General features: G+C 34.3%; 1 protein-coding gene across 3 annotated transcripts in view; it reads left to right on the top strand.

Moving 5' to 3' along the window:
- Window positions 1-2,756: 2,756 nt before the first annotated feature.
- Kctd3 (potassium channel tetramerization domain containing 3) overlaps window positions 2,757-21,453 on the top strand; it is a 51,224-nt gene continuing 32,527 nt past the window's right edge. For all 3 annotated transcript variants that reach the window (XM_076872821.1, XM_076872820.1, XM_076872819.1), the window contains exons 1-9: window positions 2,757-3,166; window positions 9,032-9,085; window positions 9,310-9,355; window positions 9,933-10,006; window positions 13,601-13,659; window positions 13,931-14,011; window positions 14,900-15,040; window positions 15,503-15,593; window positions 20,101-20,291. In XM_076872821.1, coding sequence (XP_076728936.1) covers window positions 3,084-3,166; window positions 9,032-9,085; window positions 9,310-9,355; window positions 9,933-10,006; window positions 13,601-13,659; window positions 13,931-14,011; window positions 14,900-15,040; window positions 15,503-15,593; window positions 20,101-20,291 — 820 coding nt within the window. In that variant the 5' untranslated portion in view covers window positions 2,757-3,083. The remainder of the gene's footprint in view (window positions 3,167-9,031; window positions 9,086-9,309; window positions 9,356-9,932; window positions 10,007-13,600; window positions 13,660-13,930; window positions 14,012-14,899; window positions 15,041-15,502; window positions 15,594-20,100; window positions 20,292-21,453) is intronic.

The following is a 21,453-nucleotide window of genomic DNA, read 5'->3' as shown; positions in this document are numbered from 1 at the left end:
CTTAACAAAAGCCTGTCTCCAAAAAATAAAAAAATAAAAAGGACTGGGGATGTGGTTCAGTGGTTAATTGCCCCTAGGTTCAATCTCTGGTACAAAAACAAAAAAACAATGTGAATGCACATGGATTAAAGTTTTTATCTCTGTTCATCACTGCTACCTTCCTTTAATTCTAAAGTCCTTTCTTGACATCATTCTCTTTACATTGTTTAATCTGTGTATTTTTAAATAGAAATATTAGTGAATATAAATGTATGATTTTAGTTTTTGCCTTTTTTATTGAGATCATATTATTCTGTAGCTTGATTCCCCTCCCCCCCCACACTAAATTGTACACTTGGAGATAATTTTTTTCCAGTCATTTATAACATTTAACCTCAAAACAGTGATAGTATGGAATAAATATCATTTTGAAAATCAGTCCCTATTACTGAATATTTTGATTGATTATAAGATTTTGCTATAACACCGTGACAATGATATGCCTTTCTTAACATGTACAAAGTATCTGTAGGATATCTTCCCAGAAGAGAGTTGCTGGGTCAGGGTCTGTACATTTAAAATGTTGATACTCTCTAGTACACTTTAAAAACTTTCTACTTATTCAAATTCCAATGTACAAGTCTAACCATTTTGTATTTTCAACCTTGGATTTTACCAAATCTCTTTATTTTTATGAACCTCATGAGTGAATATTATATTTTGTTGTTTTAATACACATTTTAGTATTTTTATTCATTATTAATACACTAATTGCCTGTTAATATTCTTTCCATATTTTTCTTGTTTCTTAATTGATTTTTTTTTTAAGAGAGAGTGGGGGAGAGAGAGAGAGAGAGAGAGAGAGAGAGAGAGAGAGAGAGAGAGAGAATTTTTTAATATTTATTTTTTAGTTCTTGGCGGACACAACATCTTTGTTTGTATGTGGTGCTGAGGATCGAACCCAGGCCCCACGCATGCCAGGCAAGCACGCTACCGCTTGAGCCACATCCGCAGCCCCTGATTTTTTAATTATTTTTAATCAAATGTCTGGTAGGTATTCCGATGGCATTTTAATTTATTCTTAAACACTAAGTCATACCCCAGCTTTAAGTTTTATGCATAAGAAATCTCTTCAGAAACTTCTGCATTGATCTGGACATATCCAGAGTAATGATCATTTGGTTTTTGAAATAGAGAAAACTTTCTTCTTTAGATGAAACATTCTGTTAATAATAGCTAATAATTCTTGTACAATGAGGTGAATATAGTTTCATTTATTTATTTCAGGAAAGATAAAAAAGGCTTCTTACACACAACTTTTTTTTTTTTTAAATAAGGTCTTATTCTAACTCCAAGTTGCCTCTTGAATTCATTAAAGGTAAAAAGCTGCTAGTAAGTGTTCCTTGACATTTTCCCAGTATATGGGCCTAGGGAAAAGTAAAAGACATTTTTAGCACCTCATTCTATCCTGCAAATTTGAAAGCAGTTTCAGATCCTGATAGAACTAGATATTAGAGATTAGAGCAAATACAGCCAACAGTGTTTAAAATACAAAGGATTCTTAGTTTGTTCCTACTTTTATCTGAACTATTACTTATCTTCCCAATATAAAGTGAAAGTGTATGAGGTGCAATTAAATGCTTAAGGATGGGTTTTCTAAACATTTTAAACCCCAGTTTTCTATTTCTAAAACAGTGACAATTGTGAAGACAAATATGACTGAAGATATCTAAACCACCAGCATATAGTAAACCCTTAATAAGCACAAATTAGCTATTATTATTACTAATTTATCATCATTAGCTGGTGTAAACAATATTTATCTTACATCTGTAATTATTGTTAGCCTCTTTTAAGTCAAATCTAGCTAAACTATGTCATATCACTAGTATATTTGCCAGCAATTTTTAAAAAACGATTATAGTGATGATGGGAATAAAAGTATCTTATACATTGTCAGTTTGAATTATTATGGTAAAACTATAATAAAATACAATTTGTGTTCAGAACTTACCACCATAACAACCCTTGAAACCTAATACCCTGCTTTTGTTAGCCCCCCCCCCTTTTTTTTGGCTGGTATGCATCAGGTATTGTAATAGTATGCTTTTAAAATATTTATTTTAGTAGTCACTGTGGTTTTGGGTTCCAATACATACGGCTGAAAGCAAAAATAAATTAACAAAAAATTGTGTGCATCTTACATTAGTTGAGTGCTTACTATGGTTCAGAAATATGTTGCTGGACATTATGCAGCCTTTTTGTGTTTGTCTTTTTGTTTCCCTCTCTGTTTAACAAAACAAAATTGCTTGGAAGGTAGGAATGAAATTGAAGAGGGTAAGGCTTTTTATAGGTAAAGCGCTATCAGGCGCTAAATATTTGAAATTTTCACTGCATTTGTACGTTTGTATTTAGGAATCAACTTCTCCTGTAGAAAATTTTTCCTTTCCCAAATCCGTGTAGACAATGTAGATACTAAAGATGCTTAAGACAGACTGCCCACATTTGCCCTCACTCTGCAGGGCTGGGAAATCCTTGAGGTCAAGGAAAGTGGCTAGGATTGCGCAGGGAGGAGGGCAGCGAAGGAATTCAGACTGGGAAGGCGGCCGGCCAGGAGCACAATCCCTTACCCTCCCTTTGCGCCAGCTCCGTGGGGTTGGGAAGCTCCTCCCCAGCCTTTCCTTCCTCCTCCCCCTTTCTCCGCAACAGCCGCGGGCGAAGGGTGAGCGCTGCGGTATTTTGTCCCGAGCGGTGACCCCTCCTCCCAGGGAGGCAGAGGCTGCGGCGGCAGCCGTGGAGGTGGCGGCGGCAGCGGTGGCGGCCCGGCATTGAGGAGAGGCCGAGGCCGGCCCGGCGGCCTGAAGGCCGCGAGAGGCGGAGGCCGGGCTGCCTTCGCGCGCCGCACGAGCGGAGGGGAGAAGGCGGACGCGAGCGAGCCCCGCCCGGCCACTGGGAAGGTGGGGGAGACTTCGCGCTCCTCCCGCCCTCCGGCCGCCCCGCTGGCCCTGCAGCCACCGCCGCCGCCGCCGCCTCGGGCTTCAGCTCCGGGCCCCGCGGTCCCGGCCGGGGAGGGGGGGCGGCGAGTGCTCCGGGACCCGCCGGAGATGGCCGGAGGACACTGCGGCAGCTTCGCCGCGGCGGCGGCTGGCAGCGGCGAGATCGTCCAGCTGAACGTTGGGGGGACCAGGTGAGTCGCCGGGGAGGGAGCTGGGAAACGGGATGCCTCGGGCAGCCTCCAGCGGGGAGACCTGTGTCCCCGGGTGAGGGAGAGCCGAGCCGGGTGGGGGTCGCCCGGGTCCTGCAGGTGAGAAGAACGGTGGGCGGATCTGGAGCTGCTGAAGTCTTGCACCTGGTAGGGAGGGGCAGAAGGGCCTCCTGCAATCACCCAGAGCCTGAGCCATGTGGCCATGTCGATGCCTTCTTAGAATGCCAGTCTTTGTTTCTCTCTTTTTCTAAGGTATCAAACTAAGAGGGACATTGTATAGCCTGCCTTACCTCATCTCGGAGTGTATTTGAGGAATTTAATTTGTGGAAGCCTGACCTTATGGTTGGACGGTTGCAGATGAACACCCCCCCCCATCTCCCTTATCTTTGGGGCGGGGGTGTCCCTTATCTTATGGGTTGAGTTAGCCATGTCAAGAAAAGTACAGCGTTCTTTTTCCATGCGCAATTAAGGGCTGTTTGTAATTAGAAGACTTTCGGTGCAAGATGTGCAGTAGGTTTTCAGTACATAGTTGTTTTCAGACTTTCTGGGTGCATGGGTTTGAAGGCTGTATTCAACTGTGTCCAGAGAAGGCTGCTGGAACAGTTGGTTCTAGGAACCTTTGGATGTTGGCACTGAGTAAATAGACTGAAAGCTCTTCTGTGCCTCTCTGGCCTTCCACTCCCTTTCTCTGCCTTTTATTAAGCTTGTTGGAGGGAAGAACCAGTTTTTGTGAATTTGCCATGACTTATGAGTCACTCACTCTGCTCAGAAAAGGGAGTTTGCCAGCTCTGTTTGAAAGAAGGGGTAGTTGAGTTTCAGGTATAAACAGTGAAGTACTGTGGATTATAGTGTATTTTACTTTGCTTGAAATATGGCAGGTTTTCAACATCTAAGACAATGTTTTTTAAAATATAAACCGATAAATGTGAATCACAGTAATAAAACATGGGTAGTGTTTTAATCCTTAACATTTAAGAGCTTTTTGAGAGTGCTATAAAATTCAGCACAAAATACAATAATACTTTATTCTTATTTCTTTTTTTCTCTTCCTCCAAAGCTTTAATAAGAGTAAGAAGTTACAACATTATTGTTGTTATAGAGATACCAGTTGTATGGAGAAAATGTATATCTCCTACTGTAACAAGCAGAAATTTCTCTAAAATCATGAAAATATTGAAGGTAACTATGGATGCAAAACTGGAACCTCTGTCAAGAGTAGGCCTTCAGTATGTGTTAAGACGAGTAGCATTGTAATCAATTAAAATCCCTACACTGGTTTGTAATTGCTGTGAATTGTGGGTAATATTTGTTTTAAGACTCTCAAAAGAAATTACAGTATTATAACAAAAATTATTATTTACTGTATATTAAAGTGAACGGCCTAATGAGTGAATTCTCCTTCAAGAATGCAGAAATCAATTAATCTGACATCACTTTTCAGTGTACATGTATATTCATGTACACCATAGTGAATCTTAACATTGTGTACAGCTACAAGATTGGGATCCTAATTAGAATAAGATATACTCCATATTTGTATAAATATGTCAAAATAGCCTCTTGTCATGGATAACTAAAAAGCAAATAAAAAATAAATGTTCAGAAAAGAATACAGAAATCCAATTAAAAATTTAAATTGTTACTATAACATTTTACTTTTTATTTACATTAATTATAGATTTTGATTTTATCACATTCTAAATTTTTCTAATAGATAATTAGGAATACAAGATGAGATAATAAGTTATTACTGGATTAAGCAATTTAGAAGACAGTTAAAAATTGTCAGGTAGGAATGAAAAATAAAAGTAAAAAATTTAAAACAAGAATTGTTAGGATAAAATGCTTCATAAAATAAGTAATGATATGGACTATAGAAAACAGAATGTGTGATACCAAGTGTTCTAAGAATATTTGCTAGATCTGCTTTGATTCATATTGCAGCATTTCAGAGTTAGAAGAGATATAGAAGCCATTATACTTGTACAAAACACAGATTAACACAAAATTACTTAAGTCACTGTTAGAAAATTCCTGAGCAATTGTTCATTGGAGAACCACCTGTGACATAGAACTGAAGCTCTGAAATCATACAGTAAAACTCAAAAGGCGAGTTTATTAGAAGCAGAGAAGCACCTGCTATAGGTAAGATCTCTTTCCCGAGACGAGAGATGTGAAAATAGACATACTCAGAGATATTATAGAAATGATCAATTTTTATAACTCGTGGGTGATTCAGAAATTAAAGAAGATGGGGTTTCATTTAGAATTGTAAATGTTTACTATTTACAGAAAATAATAGTGAAATGCAAGAAAGCCAATATTATTCAATTTGTGATGAATTCTGTTATGAATGAGTATAAATTTAGGTCTCATGAGGGCCAGGACAGCCAGTGGGCACTCTGGGAGTCAGGTACATGGTATCATTTCTTAGGCTTTATATTTATAAACTGTGGGCAAATTACTTTTTAAGTTTTCTAAAATTAAAAATGACATTAATGGTACCGATCTTATAGAATTGATATAGAAATTGAAGTAATAAACATGAAATGCTGGTTTGGGGCTGTAGCTCAGCTGCAAAGTGCTTGCCTAGCATGCGTGAGGCACTGGGTTCTATCTTCAGTACCACATTAAAATAAACAAATAAATAAAATAAACATGAAATGCATAATTTTATTCACTTTTAATGCTGAATAATATTGCATTTTGCATTTGCAGGTAAATGGATGGAGTTGGAGAATATAATGCTAAATGAAGTTAGCCAATCCCAAAAAACCAAATGCCAAATGTTTTCTCTGATTTAAGAATAAGGATTTATAACATGGTTGGAAGGCGGGCATAGGAAGTAAGAAGAACTCTAGATTTGGCAAAGGTGAAAGGGGAGGGAGGGGAAGAGACAGGGTAATGGGGGTAAAAGAGACAGTGGAATGAGATGGACATTATTACCCTGTGTACAAGTATGGAATGGTGTGACTCTACTTTGTGTTCAACCAGAGATATGAAAAATTGTGCTCTATATGTGTAATATGAATTGTAATGCATTATGCTGTTATATACAACAAATTAAAATAAAAAGAAATATTAAAAAATATGAAATGTGAAGATGAGTGGCATCAACAGTCTGTTTGAAGAAAGTAATTTAATTATATTTCTTTCAAGCTAATTTAGAAGTAGGCAAGAGGAAGGAGTATAATTGTGAATTTGCCAGTCTCTTTAGTCATCCTTTTGCTGAGACCAGATTACTCATGACCCTTTCCTTTGCACACTATGAAATAAAAAACAGAAAAGGCTTTCATGTATACTGCAAGAAATATGCTTAGTATATGTAATTTTAAATGTTTTGGTTTTTATAATTTATATTTGGAACCTGTTTGGGGGCGTTTTTTTGTTTTGTTTTGTTTTGTTGCTTTTTGCTGATGTTTTCATTTTCTCTTGTGGGGAAAAAATTGGTAGTGGTGAGGGTCCAATCCCTTTGTTCCAAAATTCCAGACTACTAAATTCATCCTAAAGTACTGACTAAAATTAAAATTAATTAAAATTAAGCAGATCTGTGTAATTTCCTAAGCCACATTTAAATTTGAATTATTTGAAAAGTTTGCTGAGTAAGCAGTGAATATGCAAGGTCAAAAGTTAAAAATTATCCTTATTTGGAATTAATTTGATGGCTTCCAAAACAGTGAATCTTTCTTGCTGTGGATCCTTTGATCCTTCAGTTTACCATTGACTGATTTGCTTTTATTTAGTTGACTGAATCAGTTTCCTGTAACTAATGATAAATCTACTTTTCATTTGAGTTTGCTAAGAAGAAAAATACTTTGCCATGTTTTCTTGAATAAATAATTAATAATCAGATTAGTGGTTAGGGTAACTACTTAAAAACACTCTTGAAATAGTTGGTAGTTAACCTCTCTCTGTTCTCTAAAGTATTTTACTAATAAATTATGTCACTGTGTTTCCTTTAGTCAGTGAGAGAATCCTTTTCCACACAGGTGTAAGCTTGTGGGTGGGAGGAAGAGGAGATAATTTTTTGTGATTGAAAAGCGTGTTTTGATAATAATAGAAAATCACTGAGGTTGAGCATAAAGCTTTTTTTATTGAACAGTATATGCACTATGTCTGTTGTTCCTGACACTAAGATTGATGGTGCTAAATGTTTTGTCAAGTGGGCAGTTTAGTGACATCTGTTTGTCAACACTTTGGAAATGCTTTGTTGCAACCATAAAAGGCCCACAGATTGTAGAACCGAATCACTGTCTCAGTTTTGTATAAAATACGTAACTGGATATAGTGTGTGGTTTGGTTAGCACAACTCAAATTTCAACAAATATTTATTGATTATGTGCTAGCTTGCCAAGCCTTATGGAGTTACAGGTTGTTTTCTACCCCCCCTTTATTAAAAATGTATACTATTGTATATTAAATGAATTTCTGAAGATAAGTTTGAAAGATAAATGTGTCCATTCATCAAGTGATATAAAATACAAGTCATTGTTGCCTCAGGTGGAGGTGGACTTGCCAAGTTTAGAGATGAGGGGATTCTGTATAAGTATTGGTGATTGCTACTATTTTCAACCTGGCCTTCATTCCACTGCTGTTTGCTATGCCACTTGGAAAAAGGGAATGAGAAATGGAATGAATTCTAAGATTTGATAGGATGAGCAAAGAGAAAATAGTGTCTACTTATCTGGTTATTCCAAGTTGCTGATTTAGGTGAGTTGCCTGTTGATATCACATGGCAACCAGTGCTACTATCCAATCACTTTATTTAGTTTAAGTCTGAAAGATAAACATAAATTTAGAGATTTCATATAATTCCAGAAAGTGAATGTAGAGTAAAAGTAGAGGTCTCCAAGGTGCTCTTCTGTGTGAGCTAACTTGTGATGACTTAAAAGTGAAAATATTCAGACAAAAACTGGACTGGATACTCACTGTATTCCTTTCTTTGTCATGTTGGCTTACATACTTTTTGATTTATGGTCCAAGACTTTGGTTAAGATCTTCTTACAAACTGATGGTAATAAGCAGACTTGATCAAATGACAGTTAATTTCAAAAAGTGATATCTCTGCTAATTTTTTTTTTAAGTTGTAGATGGACACAATATTTATTTATTTATTTTTATGTGGTGCTGAGGATTGAACCCAGTGCCTCACAGTACGAGACAAGCGCACTCTACGGCTGAGCCACAACCCTAACCCTCTGCTAATTTTTTAAATGAATGAACACATCGTCTACAAATAGTAGCATATGATTATTACATAAGTAACAAAGTAAGTGTTGAATACATAATTTACACTTAAATTACGATTATCTCAAAAAGAGGCAATATAAGTTAGAATATTTGCAGAAGTCATTACAGAGACAGTAACCTCAGTGGTGTCAAGAAAAGATGGATTTGGGTTATTGGACATAAAGGGTGTGATCTTGTCAACATAAAGATGCTAAAATGATAGCGAATATAAATTGTTTAGGATTTTTAAGAAGTACTGGAGGAAGAAAACAGAAAGTTCGGAGAAATGAAATGGGATCTGAAGAAAATATTATGCTGAGAAATGGAAATTGGGCACGACAGCATAATGGATTCTTTGGCACATTGACGTGCTGGAAAATAATGTTCTAGGAAGCATTATATGGTTGAAAATTGTGTGACTTTTTTGAGAACTTGAATAATCTTAACTGAATTGAAAGTAGTACAATTTGAAAATATAATATGTGATAAATATAATTGATGTAGCTATAATTATGCAACAGCTTGTAAATAATTAGCCATCCCATTAAAGTAAGTTAACTAATATTGAGATTTCGAATCATTTTCTCACTTATAATAACTGTTAATTTTTGATTATAGATTTAGTACCTCAAGACAAACTCTAATGTGGATTCCAGATTCTTTTTTTTCCAGGTAATTTATACAATTCTTTGTTATTGTATGTTTGATTATTTGCCAAAATAATAATTTCCTTGTCAGTTAAATTAAGAGGTTATTTTTTAAATAAAAAATGTTTATTCTAAAAATAGAACTTTTTAAATTAAGAGTTTATATTGGCTTTGAAATTTGATAATTTGATCATTTGTGTACACTTAGATTTTAAAAACTAACTCTAGCTTCTTGTTAATGGCTTCTAGTTTACTGAGTGGAAGAATTTCAACACTTCGAGATGAAACTGGTGCTGTGAGTAAAATAATGTGGATATATATTTCTAAATTTAATTAATTAATGTTTATATGCTTGGTCCTTAGTATTTGGTGACTCAGAGTTATGGAAGCTAATCTTTTAATACCACTAAATGAAAGTGACTTAGTTTTTATTTATTTCTTGTCTTATACATGAGTATTTCTAAACAGAAAATACTCCATACAGCAATTTGTATGTTCATTATTAGAAAGATTGTAGAATATGAGGTTACATAGGTAATAGAGGAAGTAGTTCTTTAATAAATAAAACTTTACGAAGTAAGTAGATGTAAATATCAAATATTTTGATATGAGAATGGTAAGAATTTGCAGATTACCATTACCTACAATTTTTTATTTCCTAAAATATCAATAAATAAAAATGAGAAAACTGGTTTGTTAATTAATGTTTTCCCTACATTTTAAAATATCATCAATTTAATAGTTTTTTAGAGAGAAAAAAGAAATTACCACAAATTCATAGTTAGAACAGCATTTTGATTTTTAAAACATTAAGAATGAAATCACGAAAATACAGTATTTTTAATTTGAAAATAAAAATTCTTCATTTATAGATATTTATTGATAGAGATCCAGCAGCATTTGCACCCATTTTAAATTTTCTTCGGACAAAAGAACTAGATTTAAGGTAAGAAATGCATCCTTTTTAAAGTAAATTCTTGCTGATAACTATTTTTGATACATTTTATAAAGAAAATGTTGTTTACCCCTTTGACTTTTTAAATTGACCTATAACATTTATACTTATTTAAGGGCTATAGCTTGATACATGCAATGTGTAATGATCAAATCAGGGTAATTCGCATTTCTATCTCATATCATTTTTATGTATTGGGGACCTTTAACCCATTCTATTTTGAAATGTATGATTAATTTCTGTAGACTGTAGTTTCCCTGTCATGCTATAGAACATTAGAACTATGTGCTCCCTCTGTGTCTTTGTCATGATGGGCAAAGGTGTGACTTATGCAGTAGAGGGGGAGAAATAAGAATGTCTATGTGCTTCTTCCCTTTCAATGCTTTATTCACTCACATCACTCAATATAATTTCAATCTATAGGTTCCTGATCAAGAAAATGACAGTAGCATAATCAATCCACAGCAAACAATTCTAGATTAATTCTAAACACTGCAAACACTCTTAATTATGACAGGCTCATGACATTCCCTCTGCATGCTAAGCTCAAGTGCCAGATCTGAAGTTTCAAGCCTTATGCTCGAAGTCCAGCAGATGCACACTCACTCAGACCATGGTGCTCAGGTCAGGGACTAAGGCAGGCTTCTCCTGGGGTGGAGCTGACAGCCCGTTGAAGAGAGGGTCCTAGAGAGAAGTTGCAGTTCTCACCAGGGTCAAGATGTGGCTGTAGAGTTTGAAAGCCATAAGGAAGATGCAGAAGATTAGGCAAAGAATGAGAAGAATTGGGATATCAGTCCAGGTCCTTATCAGGCTCTCCGGCATGAGGGCATCAGTGCTGGCTGGCTGGCTGTCTGTTCATTTGCTTCATCATTTATACTAAATTTGGGGCTTGTGACCACCCTTTCAATCCCCATTGTCCTACCGGATTTCTCGGTGGCGTCATTTGCCCTGAGGTTAAAGCATCTGGTCTGGTGGTCCCCACCCTGATTTTCTTGCCTTTCCACCTTGTCGGGGTGAGGGCAACATGACAGAGACTTTTGTCAGGATGGGGAGAAAAGCTGTGCCTGATGATCATATTGGAGGGCTCCATAGGTGTGCCTGGTGAGACTGCAAGGTTTCAAAATGGAGTTTCAAAATGGAGTTGCTTAGGCTAAGGCCTAAGTCCATCCTTATAGTATTGGATATCTATTACCTACCTACTTACTGGTCCTCCCCAATTCACTCCTTTCCTCTAAAGACCTCTTTTCTATCTCTCCTTCTGTGTGATCAACTTTTTGAATGAGAATATACAGTATTTGCCAAGTCTATTTTAAAAAATATTTTTATTAGTTATAGATGAACACAATACCTTTATTTTATTTATTTTTTATGTGATGCTGAGAATTGAACCCAGTGCCTCACACGTGCTAGGCAAGTGCTCTACCACTGAGCCACAACCCTAGCCTCGCCAAGACAATTTTTGATTAAAGATTTCCTCAGGCTTAAACTTTCATAGATACTGGCCAGCATCATCTCTTCCTTTAATGTATTTCCAAAAACTTCCTGAGCAGTTTACCTGCCTTGTATCCCTCCATTATATTTTCCACATTGCTGCCAAAATTATCTTCTGATCAGGTTGCTACTCTGCTTAAAACTCTCGATGTTATATTGGACTGATGGCTTAGGATTCAGGGCTTGATGATCTTTGTCTATAGTCTGGCCCCAGCGTAATTTCTCTTATAAAATTTGAACTCTTCCTGGTCTTGACTAAACCTGACTACTTTAATAATCTTTGCTGTGTCTACCTAATTTAAGTATTCATAGTTTCCTATTCTGTCATTGTCATAGCACTTGTTATATTTCATTCATTTTTAGTAGTCTGTCTTTTATTAGATTTAAATTCCAAAAGAGCAGCTACAGTTTGCTATATATTCCTAGGACCTAAGTCTGTGATTGAAGCATGGTAAGAGCTCATTACATTATTTTCTTTGTGGATAAATCATTGATTGTTTGAACTATATCTTTAACATTGCCATCTTCAATTATAGTTGAGTTTCCTATCAGGGAGTGATGATTTGCATTTACTATTTTCATATTTTCCCAATAAGCTTTCAGTAAGGATTCCTTAATTTTTTTTTTTTTAGAAATTTAGTTGTTCATTTTAGCTGCTTCTTTATAATATTGTTGTTTTTGGCTTATATTCATTCGCTAGAAGGTAAACTCCTTGAAGACAGAGATCTTTTTTTGGTCTAAGTTTATTTCTTGGCATATACCCATCATTAAAGTAGCATGTGTAATATATAAAAAAATAGATATTTATTAAATGAATAAAAAAGTTTGTTGGGCCTTCTTGTTATATCTATTTTTTGGCCTGTGATTGGTGGGATGTGAGAAGTATATTACTACTTCTTGAGAAAGATTATTTTCACCCATAGCATTTGGATTGAGAAAGTCCCAAGTTCACTTCTAGTCAATGATTTTCTGACTACTCCATAGTTACATCAACCATGAAAGGCAGATTTAATTTAAATGTGCATGTTTACCAGCAACTTTTCTTACAACTTACTATCTTTTTTCAGTTAAAGAGCCTTACCAAGTTTAAATTCTCAATGGTTCCCTCTAAAATAAGATGGGAAGGAAGGGATTAAAAACAAACAACCCTCAAATGATTATGTTCTAATTCTCTTCCTTGAAATCTGCATTGCCCGTATCATGCTGTTTTAGAATTATTGTATTTGTTTGCCTTTCCTAAGGAGACTGAAACTCTTGAAGAACTATCATGTGTGCCCTGAGCCACCTGTCAACACAGATAGTTTTGAAATGGAATCAGAAAATTTAAATCATTCTTATGTCATAATTAATTTCACAAATAAAAACAGTTTAATATCACAGTTTCATATTTATTAAGGCCAGGTGGTATTTATAAAGTAAGGACACATAATAGAAACCTAAAATGAATCATTATTATTGTAAGCTCTGAGGCTTATATTTTTTTTTTTTTTTTTTTTTTTTACTTTTTATTTTCCTGTTACTTAACTGTATTACTGTGTTGTAACAGTCTTTATCTGGATAACACTGTCTTTGCTAAAGCTAATGTTTTTCCTATTTTTATTTTGTTTTGTTCACTCAACAGATTATTTATGCCAGCACTGTGCTAAGTGTAGTACAAGGTATACAGAAGTCGAAGTAGATTGCTTGTATGGAGCCTACAATATAATGAGGAAGGTTAAAATATGTGTGGAAATAATTATGTTAAAAGGCTACAAGCAGTTCCATAGGAATAACTTTCTCTCTTGTTTTTGTGTCTGATACGTCTTGATAAGTCATTTGCATTAGAGTACAGCCCTAACTCTTTTACTTACTCAATTCATTGAATATTTTTTTTATAGTAGGTAACAAAATGTTTTGGTTCACATGAAGTTGTTTTTTATATAGACTTTTTGAAATGATTAAGGATATTAAAAATAAAGAATATTAGGGAAAAAAGTAAGTTTAAAGCCTTATGGCTTTTTCACTTTTAGAACCCAGTACTTTCTCCTGTTGCTTCAGGTATAATCTAAGTTACCAATGTTAAAGAATTTATTTCATTCATTTGTTTCTTTATAGGGGAGTAAGTATTAATGTTCTCAGGCACGAAGCAGAATTTTATGGAATCACTCCATTAGGTATGTAGTCTCTTGAGTATTTTGTGTTTATTATTTGTGCATTAAATTTGCCCAAATGAAATTTGTTTTATATTTGGGTCCTAATTTTTGACAGAATAGTTCAGCACTTAGTTTTTGTGGCTATTCATACTAAAAAGAGGTTATTAACTCTGATTTAACTCAAACATTTTCCTTTTCTTTCCTTATCCTCTTTAACTAGAGAAAATAAAAATGGAGTACTGTTTTTCTGTTTGCATGTACTCTTGACAAGTTTGCTTTGAAATGTTTTTAGTAAGAAGGCTTCTCCTATGTGAAGAATTGGAGCGTTCATCTTGTGGCAGTGTCCTTTTTCATGGTTACTTGCCCCCACCAGGTATTTCTGCTTTATTTTAATTTGTCTTTTAAAAAATTCTTTTTGTCATTAAATAGTTACAAATAGGAAAAACTATTCTTTGATTACTGAGTTTCTTTTATATAAATCTAGAATTAGAACATTAATTCTTTTAGATGCTAAGTCACACTACATGTTATAGAGAAAAATTTGGTGAACTTTTTCTGTAAAGGGCCAGGTAGGCTTTGTGAGCCAGAAGACTTCTATGGCAACTATTGGACTCTGCTGCATATACTACATAAAGGATTGAATGTTACTATGTCCTTTACAACTTTATTTAGTTTTTTGTTTTTGTTTTTTATTTCCCTTGGGCTATAGTTTGCTAACACCTTAGTCATAGCTCAGGTTGTCAGACTTCTTATTGTAGAACCCAAGGAGCTTTTCAGAAGTACATCAGTATTATCTATGTCCCACTTTCGATAATTAGAAGAGTTCAGCCTTTACCTATGTGAGTAAGGTTTCATTTTATAAAACGCCTCCCCTGCCAAATAAATGATATGGGGATGTTCAGTTCCAAAGCAAAGTTAAATTAGTACAGAGTACCTGACACATAGTAACTGTACCATAAATGTAAAGACTGGTGGAAAGACTGAATGAATGAACCATTAATTTAGTAATCTGGAGGTAGGTGAAAGTAGAACATAGTGATAAATCGTAATCTTCTCTATTTCAGATGATATGGCAAATACCAAAAATCTGTGAATTTTTTTAATATTCTTTTTAAAATTGTAATTAGCATATAAATTGCTATTTCAGAATATCTATTTTAGGTACAGTGAGATTCACATTTTAATGTTTTTCTCTTACAATATGGTATTTTTAATTTTTGGAAGATTATCCCATAAAATAAATATGGCTTTTCCTTTATAGGCATTCCTAGTCGTAAAATAAACAACACAGCTAGATCTTCTGCTGATTCTCGGAATGGACTAAATTCTGCAGAAGGTGAAGCCCGGGGAAATGGTACTCAACCTGTTCTCTCTGGAACTGGAGAAGAGACTGTTAGACTGGGTAAGAAAAGATTATATAAATAGAAAAAGAAAAATGCATATATTTTCAGTTCTTGAAAATACTTGAGTAATTATTTTTTAATATGTAATTTTTGCCTTATCTCTTTTTTAAATCCAGATTTATCATTTAGATCATTAAAAAGAATCTCATTTAACATAATCATTTATTTAAAAAGTAATGTGATCTGTTTGCTGTGAATCTTCAAAGTAAGGATTGATAAATTTTCTGTTAAGAACCAGCTTGTAAATTAAAAATTTAGGCTTTATGGGCTATACTGTCTTTGTCAGGGCTATTCAACTTTGACATTGTAGCATGAGGGCACAATGGACGATAGGTAAACAAGGGCATGTGACTGTGTTCCAACCAAGCTATTAATCGAAACAGGCAGAAGACTGGAATTGGACTGTGGGCCATAATTTGCCAACTCATTTTAGAATATATTTCTTTTTCCAAAATCAACAGGATTTCCTGTGGATCCACGAAAGGTGCTAATAGTAGCTGGCCATCACAACTGGATTGTAGCTGCATATGCCCATTTTGCTGTGTGTTACAGGTATTATGTAATAATAATGGTTTGCATTTTATTTTAGATGGTGATTTCTAATATTTATGATTTTATATTATTAGATTAGGAGCTCTTTCTTTTATCCATCAGAATTTTCCTCTGCAGAGCTGGGGATATACATGGTAGAATACTTTCCTAGCATGTGCATGTCCCCAGTATTGCTAATGAAAAGGGCTGGGGGTGGTATCTGAAAAAAATAAATTTTTTTTTCATGGATATTTCACCCACTTCTACTGTATCCATTTTAAGATTTAGTTTGCTTTTACTTTTTTTTTTTTTTTTAACATTTTTAGTTGTAGATGGTCACAATGCCTTTATTTATTTGTATGTGGTACTGAGGATTAAACCCAGTGCCTCACATGTGCTAGGCAAGCGCTATACCACTGAGCTATACCCCCAGCCTAGTTTGCTTTTACTTTGACAGCAAATTTGTAAATATTGCTGATGGTCTTCTTATTGTATTTTCCAGGCTGTATCAACTGTAATGTAACTGAGATGTCTTGATGTTATTATTTCTTGGTTCTGTCTAGCTTCTGAGTCATTTAACTTACATTAAGTAATCTTAGATAGAATTATCAATATACATATCATAATTTTTTAACTTTAATGATTCAGTTATAAGATGATGATTATTAATTGTAGCTTAAGAAAATGTAGCCACTGTAGGTTATAATGATTCAGTCATTTATACTCTATAGAAGAGTAAGACTCTACTGGTCATAATTACTGTGTTGTTGGAAGTGATGTAGTGAAACAGGACAGTTGTGGGCAGAAGTAGTTGGGTTTAATATCTATAATGTGAGAGATTTATGCAATAATTTTATTTTATTAATTTTTAGATTCTTAGACACTAAAAGAGGATGAAGAATAGAGTAGACCAGTGATATATGTATGTATATATTTTTTAAAGTGGGCAAAATGGGGAAAGGTCAACACTCAGTTCAAATCACTAATCACTATCTGCATTGAGAAATGCTGATGATAGAAAATGGAATGGAAGCAAAAAAACTGGTTGGAATTTACTAGTTTATATTAATATCCCATATAATTTAATTGCTGAAAAATTAAGGAATCTATAAATTTTTGTCACTATTGACTTTGATTAAGGAAAAAATAGGCACAGAAAGTTTAAAAAGTTACAAATGTCCTCTAGAGTTTATAATAAGATATGTTTTAAAGAATCCCAGATATAAGCTGGGTGCAGTTGTGCATGCCTGTAATCCCAGTTGCTTGGGAGGCTTTGAGAAAGGAGGATCGCAAGTTCAAAGCTAGCCTCAGCAAAAGTGAGATGTCAAGCAACTCAGTGAGACCCTGTCTCTAAGTAAACTACAAAATAGGGCTGGGGATGTGGCTCAGTGGTCATGTGCCCCTGAATTCAATCCCAGTAAAACTGTGCCCCCCCCCCCAAATAAAGAATCCCAGATATATTAAAAAATACTCGGTTTATGAAAAGGCTTGCCACATTTCTGTTATTTCAGGTTTTTTTTTTTTTTTTTTTTTTATTGTAAGTAGTGTTTAGGTGCAAACTTTTCATTTTGAGAGTGTTTTGTGGACTTTGAAATTAAATTATTGAATAGTATAAAAATAATATTTTGGATAATTTATAGACAGTTTTTATATGAATTAATACTAATTTGCTGAAGTTTTTTTAAGACTCATTTTGAACTTAACCATCTTAAGGATGTAAGTGAAAAGACTTTTTTCCCCCCGCTTTGGCCACTTAAATATTATGTACTGATAAGAAATTCCAGAAAGTTATGAGATGATGTGTAACAGCTAACATAGCTTTTGCTACTGCACAGCAGTGCTGAATGTTGCTTCTTCCTGGAGATTCACAGTATTACACAAAATTTAACACAAGTGATGAGTATATGAAAAATGATGCTATTACATTTTCCATTCTTTTTGCTTTTGACCAGGATCTTTCTTTGCTTTCACTGTCAGTGCTGCAGCAGTGTGCCCATACAAAGTGAGAAAGGGAAATAATTTAGGGCATGCTAAATTTCTTAATGTATAGTTAGTTAAATCATCCCACACAGTGGCAATAGATTTAAAAAGAAGGAAATCTTATACAAGAGTGCAATCTTTTCTACATAATAAGTTAAAAACTTTAAAGACTAATATAGTGAGTATCTACCTATATGTTCTTCCCATAGATTCAATAATTTTCTACGTGGTTAAGATTTTTTTTTATCCCTTTTTCTTTTTGAGTCTTTGACAGTGTTACTTGTGTTATGAAGAGTAGTTGTGTAAGCTTGCTCCCTTCTTGCCATTTATATCCCATTTTAAATCTTTAATCCATGAAGAATTTAAATTTACTTTTTTGTATTTGCTGTGAGAGTTAAAAATTTTTTTTCTTCCAAGTGGGTAGTTAATTAAATTCTGATCATTTATTACATAAATTACCATTTCACTGAATTTGAAAGCTCCCTTTATTTTATGTTATGTTTACACATACACATACACTTTTAGGTGTGTATGTGTATTTTTTAAGGACTCTTATAAAGTCTTACATCTTTGTCTATTTCCATACCATTTAAAGTAAATTATATTTACAGTTAAGTTTTAAAATCTTGTAGGACAGAATTTCCTGAGTGTTTAATGAGGGAACTAACCATATTCTTTGTATAGATGTCCTGAATCCTAAGAGAGCAGTAAGGAATTACAAAGCAAGCAGAACTCATTCTTTCTTATTTGTGTATTTTAAATCTCAAATCCTGTTATGCAGAATTATGTAGTGAATGTATTTTTTCTTTGTACTTAATTTTAGTTTAAAAATAGAAGTAGATTCACATATCTTCCCAAGTTAAATGCTGTAGCTGTTTTAGTGTGTTATCTTGATTCTGTTACCCTTTCTTATCATCTCTTTATTTTGTAATACCTCGAAATAGAGAAAAAATGTTACAGATAACATAGATATATGTTATCTGTAAAAGATAAGATTACGCATAATTTTATCATTTATATTCCTAAATTAATATTCACAGAATCACATTATTCACCTCATTAAGTCAATTCAGTGTCTCTTTACCAGACCTTAGTAGGAACCCAGCATACATCACAATACAGCATGCTGTTTTTGTTCTTGAAGTGCTTGCAATTCCTGCTTTGTGCCCATTCTGAAAGTCTCAAATTACATCTACATTTCATTCCTCAATGTTTTATCAATTTTTAGAAAATATTAGACAATTATTTTCAGTTGTTTATCTTAGCATGATTTCCATCTGGTGGCTGAAGATGGTAATTACAGACTTTAAAATGCTTAGGAAATTTTGATAAATTCTTCTCAATGTTGCTTTAAGTTTAAGGAAAGCTATCATTCTTCAAATTAAGAAGGCTAAATAGGTACCTTTATGAATTATAATGGTATTATTTTAGTATACACATTTAAAGGAAAATAAAATTGAAATGTTTTTATTTAGGTCTTTCAGTGACCATTGTTTATCAATATCTAAGTTTTATTTATTGTTTTTAGCTAAGGATTCAACCTATGGGCCTTGTGCATACTGAGTGCTCTAGCATTAAGGTATGCCCCCAAAGCTCCCTTTTTAATTTTTGCAAAGAATATGTCAGGTGGCATGTAAAGGGACTTTTTTTCCCCTTCATCTTCTGTTTAGTCTCTTTAAGTAGGACAAAGAGAAAATGGCAATTTTGTTTGCATTATTTTTTAGTGTTGCTTAAAAATAGGTATTTAATTATTCAAGTCATTATCATAATCACACAACTAACTTTAGGCCCTTAATGTGTGGTGGCTTACTAAATAATCCCATATATATATTGGAAAGACCTAAATTCAGATTGGACTGGGAAAAAATATTAAAATTGCCAGGTGTTTATCAGGGAAATTAAATGTTAAAGAACACATTAGTTTACATCTGGGGAATCATAGTCCTTCAACAGTAGACGTTCAAGAATTAGTCTGCAGGTGAGGGTTTTCAAAGCCTTATTCTTGGTTCATTTAATTACTGAGGTATTATGTGGTACACTTTCTTTTCTTAGTTTGTTTGAACAGACCGTCTCTGAAGTAGAAAGAAAAATAGCTTCAGTGAATGTCATTTCAGTTAGTAATGGTAATAAAACAAAAAGCCTGATTAGTAACTCAAAGGAATGATAATAGTTTTAAAATTTTGATTTTTGTTGACCATTTCTACCCATAGAAAATGATAATAGTTCTTTTTTGTGGAAAAAATGTGAAAGATATAACAAGCTTTTTTAAAAAAAGTTTTCAAAGTGATTTGAAGGACTTTCTTAAATTATTCTTTGGTAAAATACAGAATTGTAATATCTTTTAAAGTGGTTATATGCCCTAAATGTGTAAATATAAGATATATCAGGGATGATAGTTTGATACTTCAGAAACATTTTTTATTTAACAAATATAAAGATGGGTAGGTAGCTGTGATTATTTTCTCTTTTTTCATACATTCATTGGTACATCTGTTTGCTTAACTGCCAACATTATGTGTCTTCCTATGTGTCTGTTGTTTCTTTACAGAATCAAAGAATCTTCAGGATGGCAACAAGTGTTTACAAGCCCCTATTTAGACTGGACTATTGAACGAGTGGCTCTAAATGCAAAAGTAGTTGGAGGTCCACATGGAGACAAAGACAAAATGGTTGCTGTTGCCTCAGAGAGCAGCATCATCCTGTGGAGTGTTCAGGATGGGGGAAGTGGAAGTGAAATTGGTAGGAAGACTCTTGTTTTTGTTGCATTTCACCGGCACATGTAATATTTTTTAATTTTAGGAGGTGTTGACCCTAAGTATGAAAACTAACATGTACTGTTAGCTAGAGCTGCCTCACCATTTTTTTCCAGGGCCCACTAGTAAGCGGATTACTTGGTGTGAAAGAAATGATCTGGTAAAGAGGGAGGGAAATTTGATGCTTTAGGAAAGAGGGGAGCATCTTTTTTAGTTTGCTCCAACTGAAATGTGGCTGCATTATGAGAATGTTGCTTTCTTGAGTTCTACTCCATGGTAGCTGGTTTTTTCCAACTCTGTTATTTCACTGGGCTTGAAGATGAGTTAAATTACTTTCTTATTCATCATTGTTATTTCTAGACCAGAAATTCTCACATATTTGTTCTCGCAACCCCATCAGGCTCTTGGAAAGTTGTTTAGGACCACAAAAAGTCGTTGTGTAGATTACCATTTATGCAGTATTTACCATACTGGAAATTAAAACTAAAAATTTATAAATATTAAAATAGCAGTAGTATATCCCTGTGTCATAATAAATAAGTAACATTTTTAATGAAAAATAACTGTTTTCTAAAACAAAATTTTGTGAGGAGGGTGGCTTTGGTTTGTGTGTTTATTTTGGGGTTCTGGGGAGTTAATTCAGGTGTTCTCTACCACTGAACTACATTCTCATCCCCTTATTATTTTGAGAGGATCGTGTTAAGCTGCCTAGCCTGTCCTCCAACTTGCCTTGACTTCCTGAGTAGCTAGGATTATAGGTGTGTACCACTGTGCCTGGCTTCATTTATGGTTTTAAAATCCTCTGTAATGTTTTTTTTTTTTAATTTTGATACATATTTCTCCATTCAGTATGCCATGTTACCTTTTTTTTTGGCACTGGGTATGGAATGCAGGGGTATTTTAACACCTAGCCACATGTCCAGTCCATTTTTTTAATTTTTGAGACAGAAACTCACTAAGTTACTGAGGGTCTAGCTAAGTTACTGAGTCTGGCCTCATACTTATGATCCTCTTGCCTCAGCTTTTTGAGTTGCTGAAATTACAGGAGTGTACCACTGGGCCTGCCAATATATTGTTTTGATCAAAGTATACAAAGATAGGCTTTACACACATATGTAGTTAGAAAAAACTCATTTTTATTATCTTTT

The sequence above is a fragment of the Callospermophilus lateralis genome, chromosome 13 (assembly GCF_048772815.1).
Source record: "Callospermophilus lateralis isolate mCalLat2 chromosome 13, mCalLat2.hap1, whole genome shotgun sequence".
Taxonomy (NCBI): Eukaryota; Metazoa; Chordata; class Mammalia; order Rodentia; family Sciuridae; genus Callospermophilus; species Callospermophilus lateralis.
The sequence above is the reverse complement of the archived record's forward strand: the minus strand, read 5'-3'. Positions and strand labels throughout refer to the sequence as shown.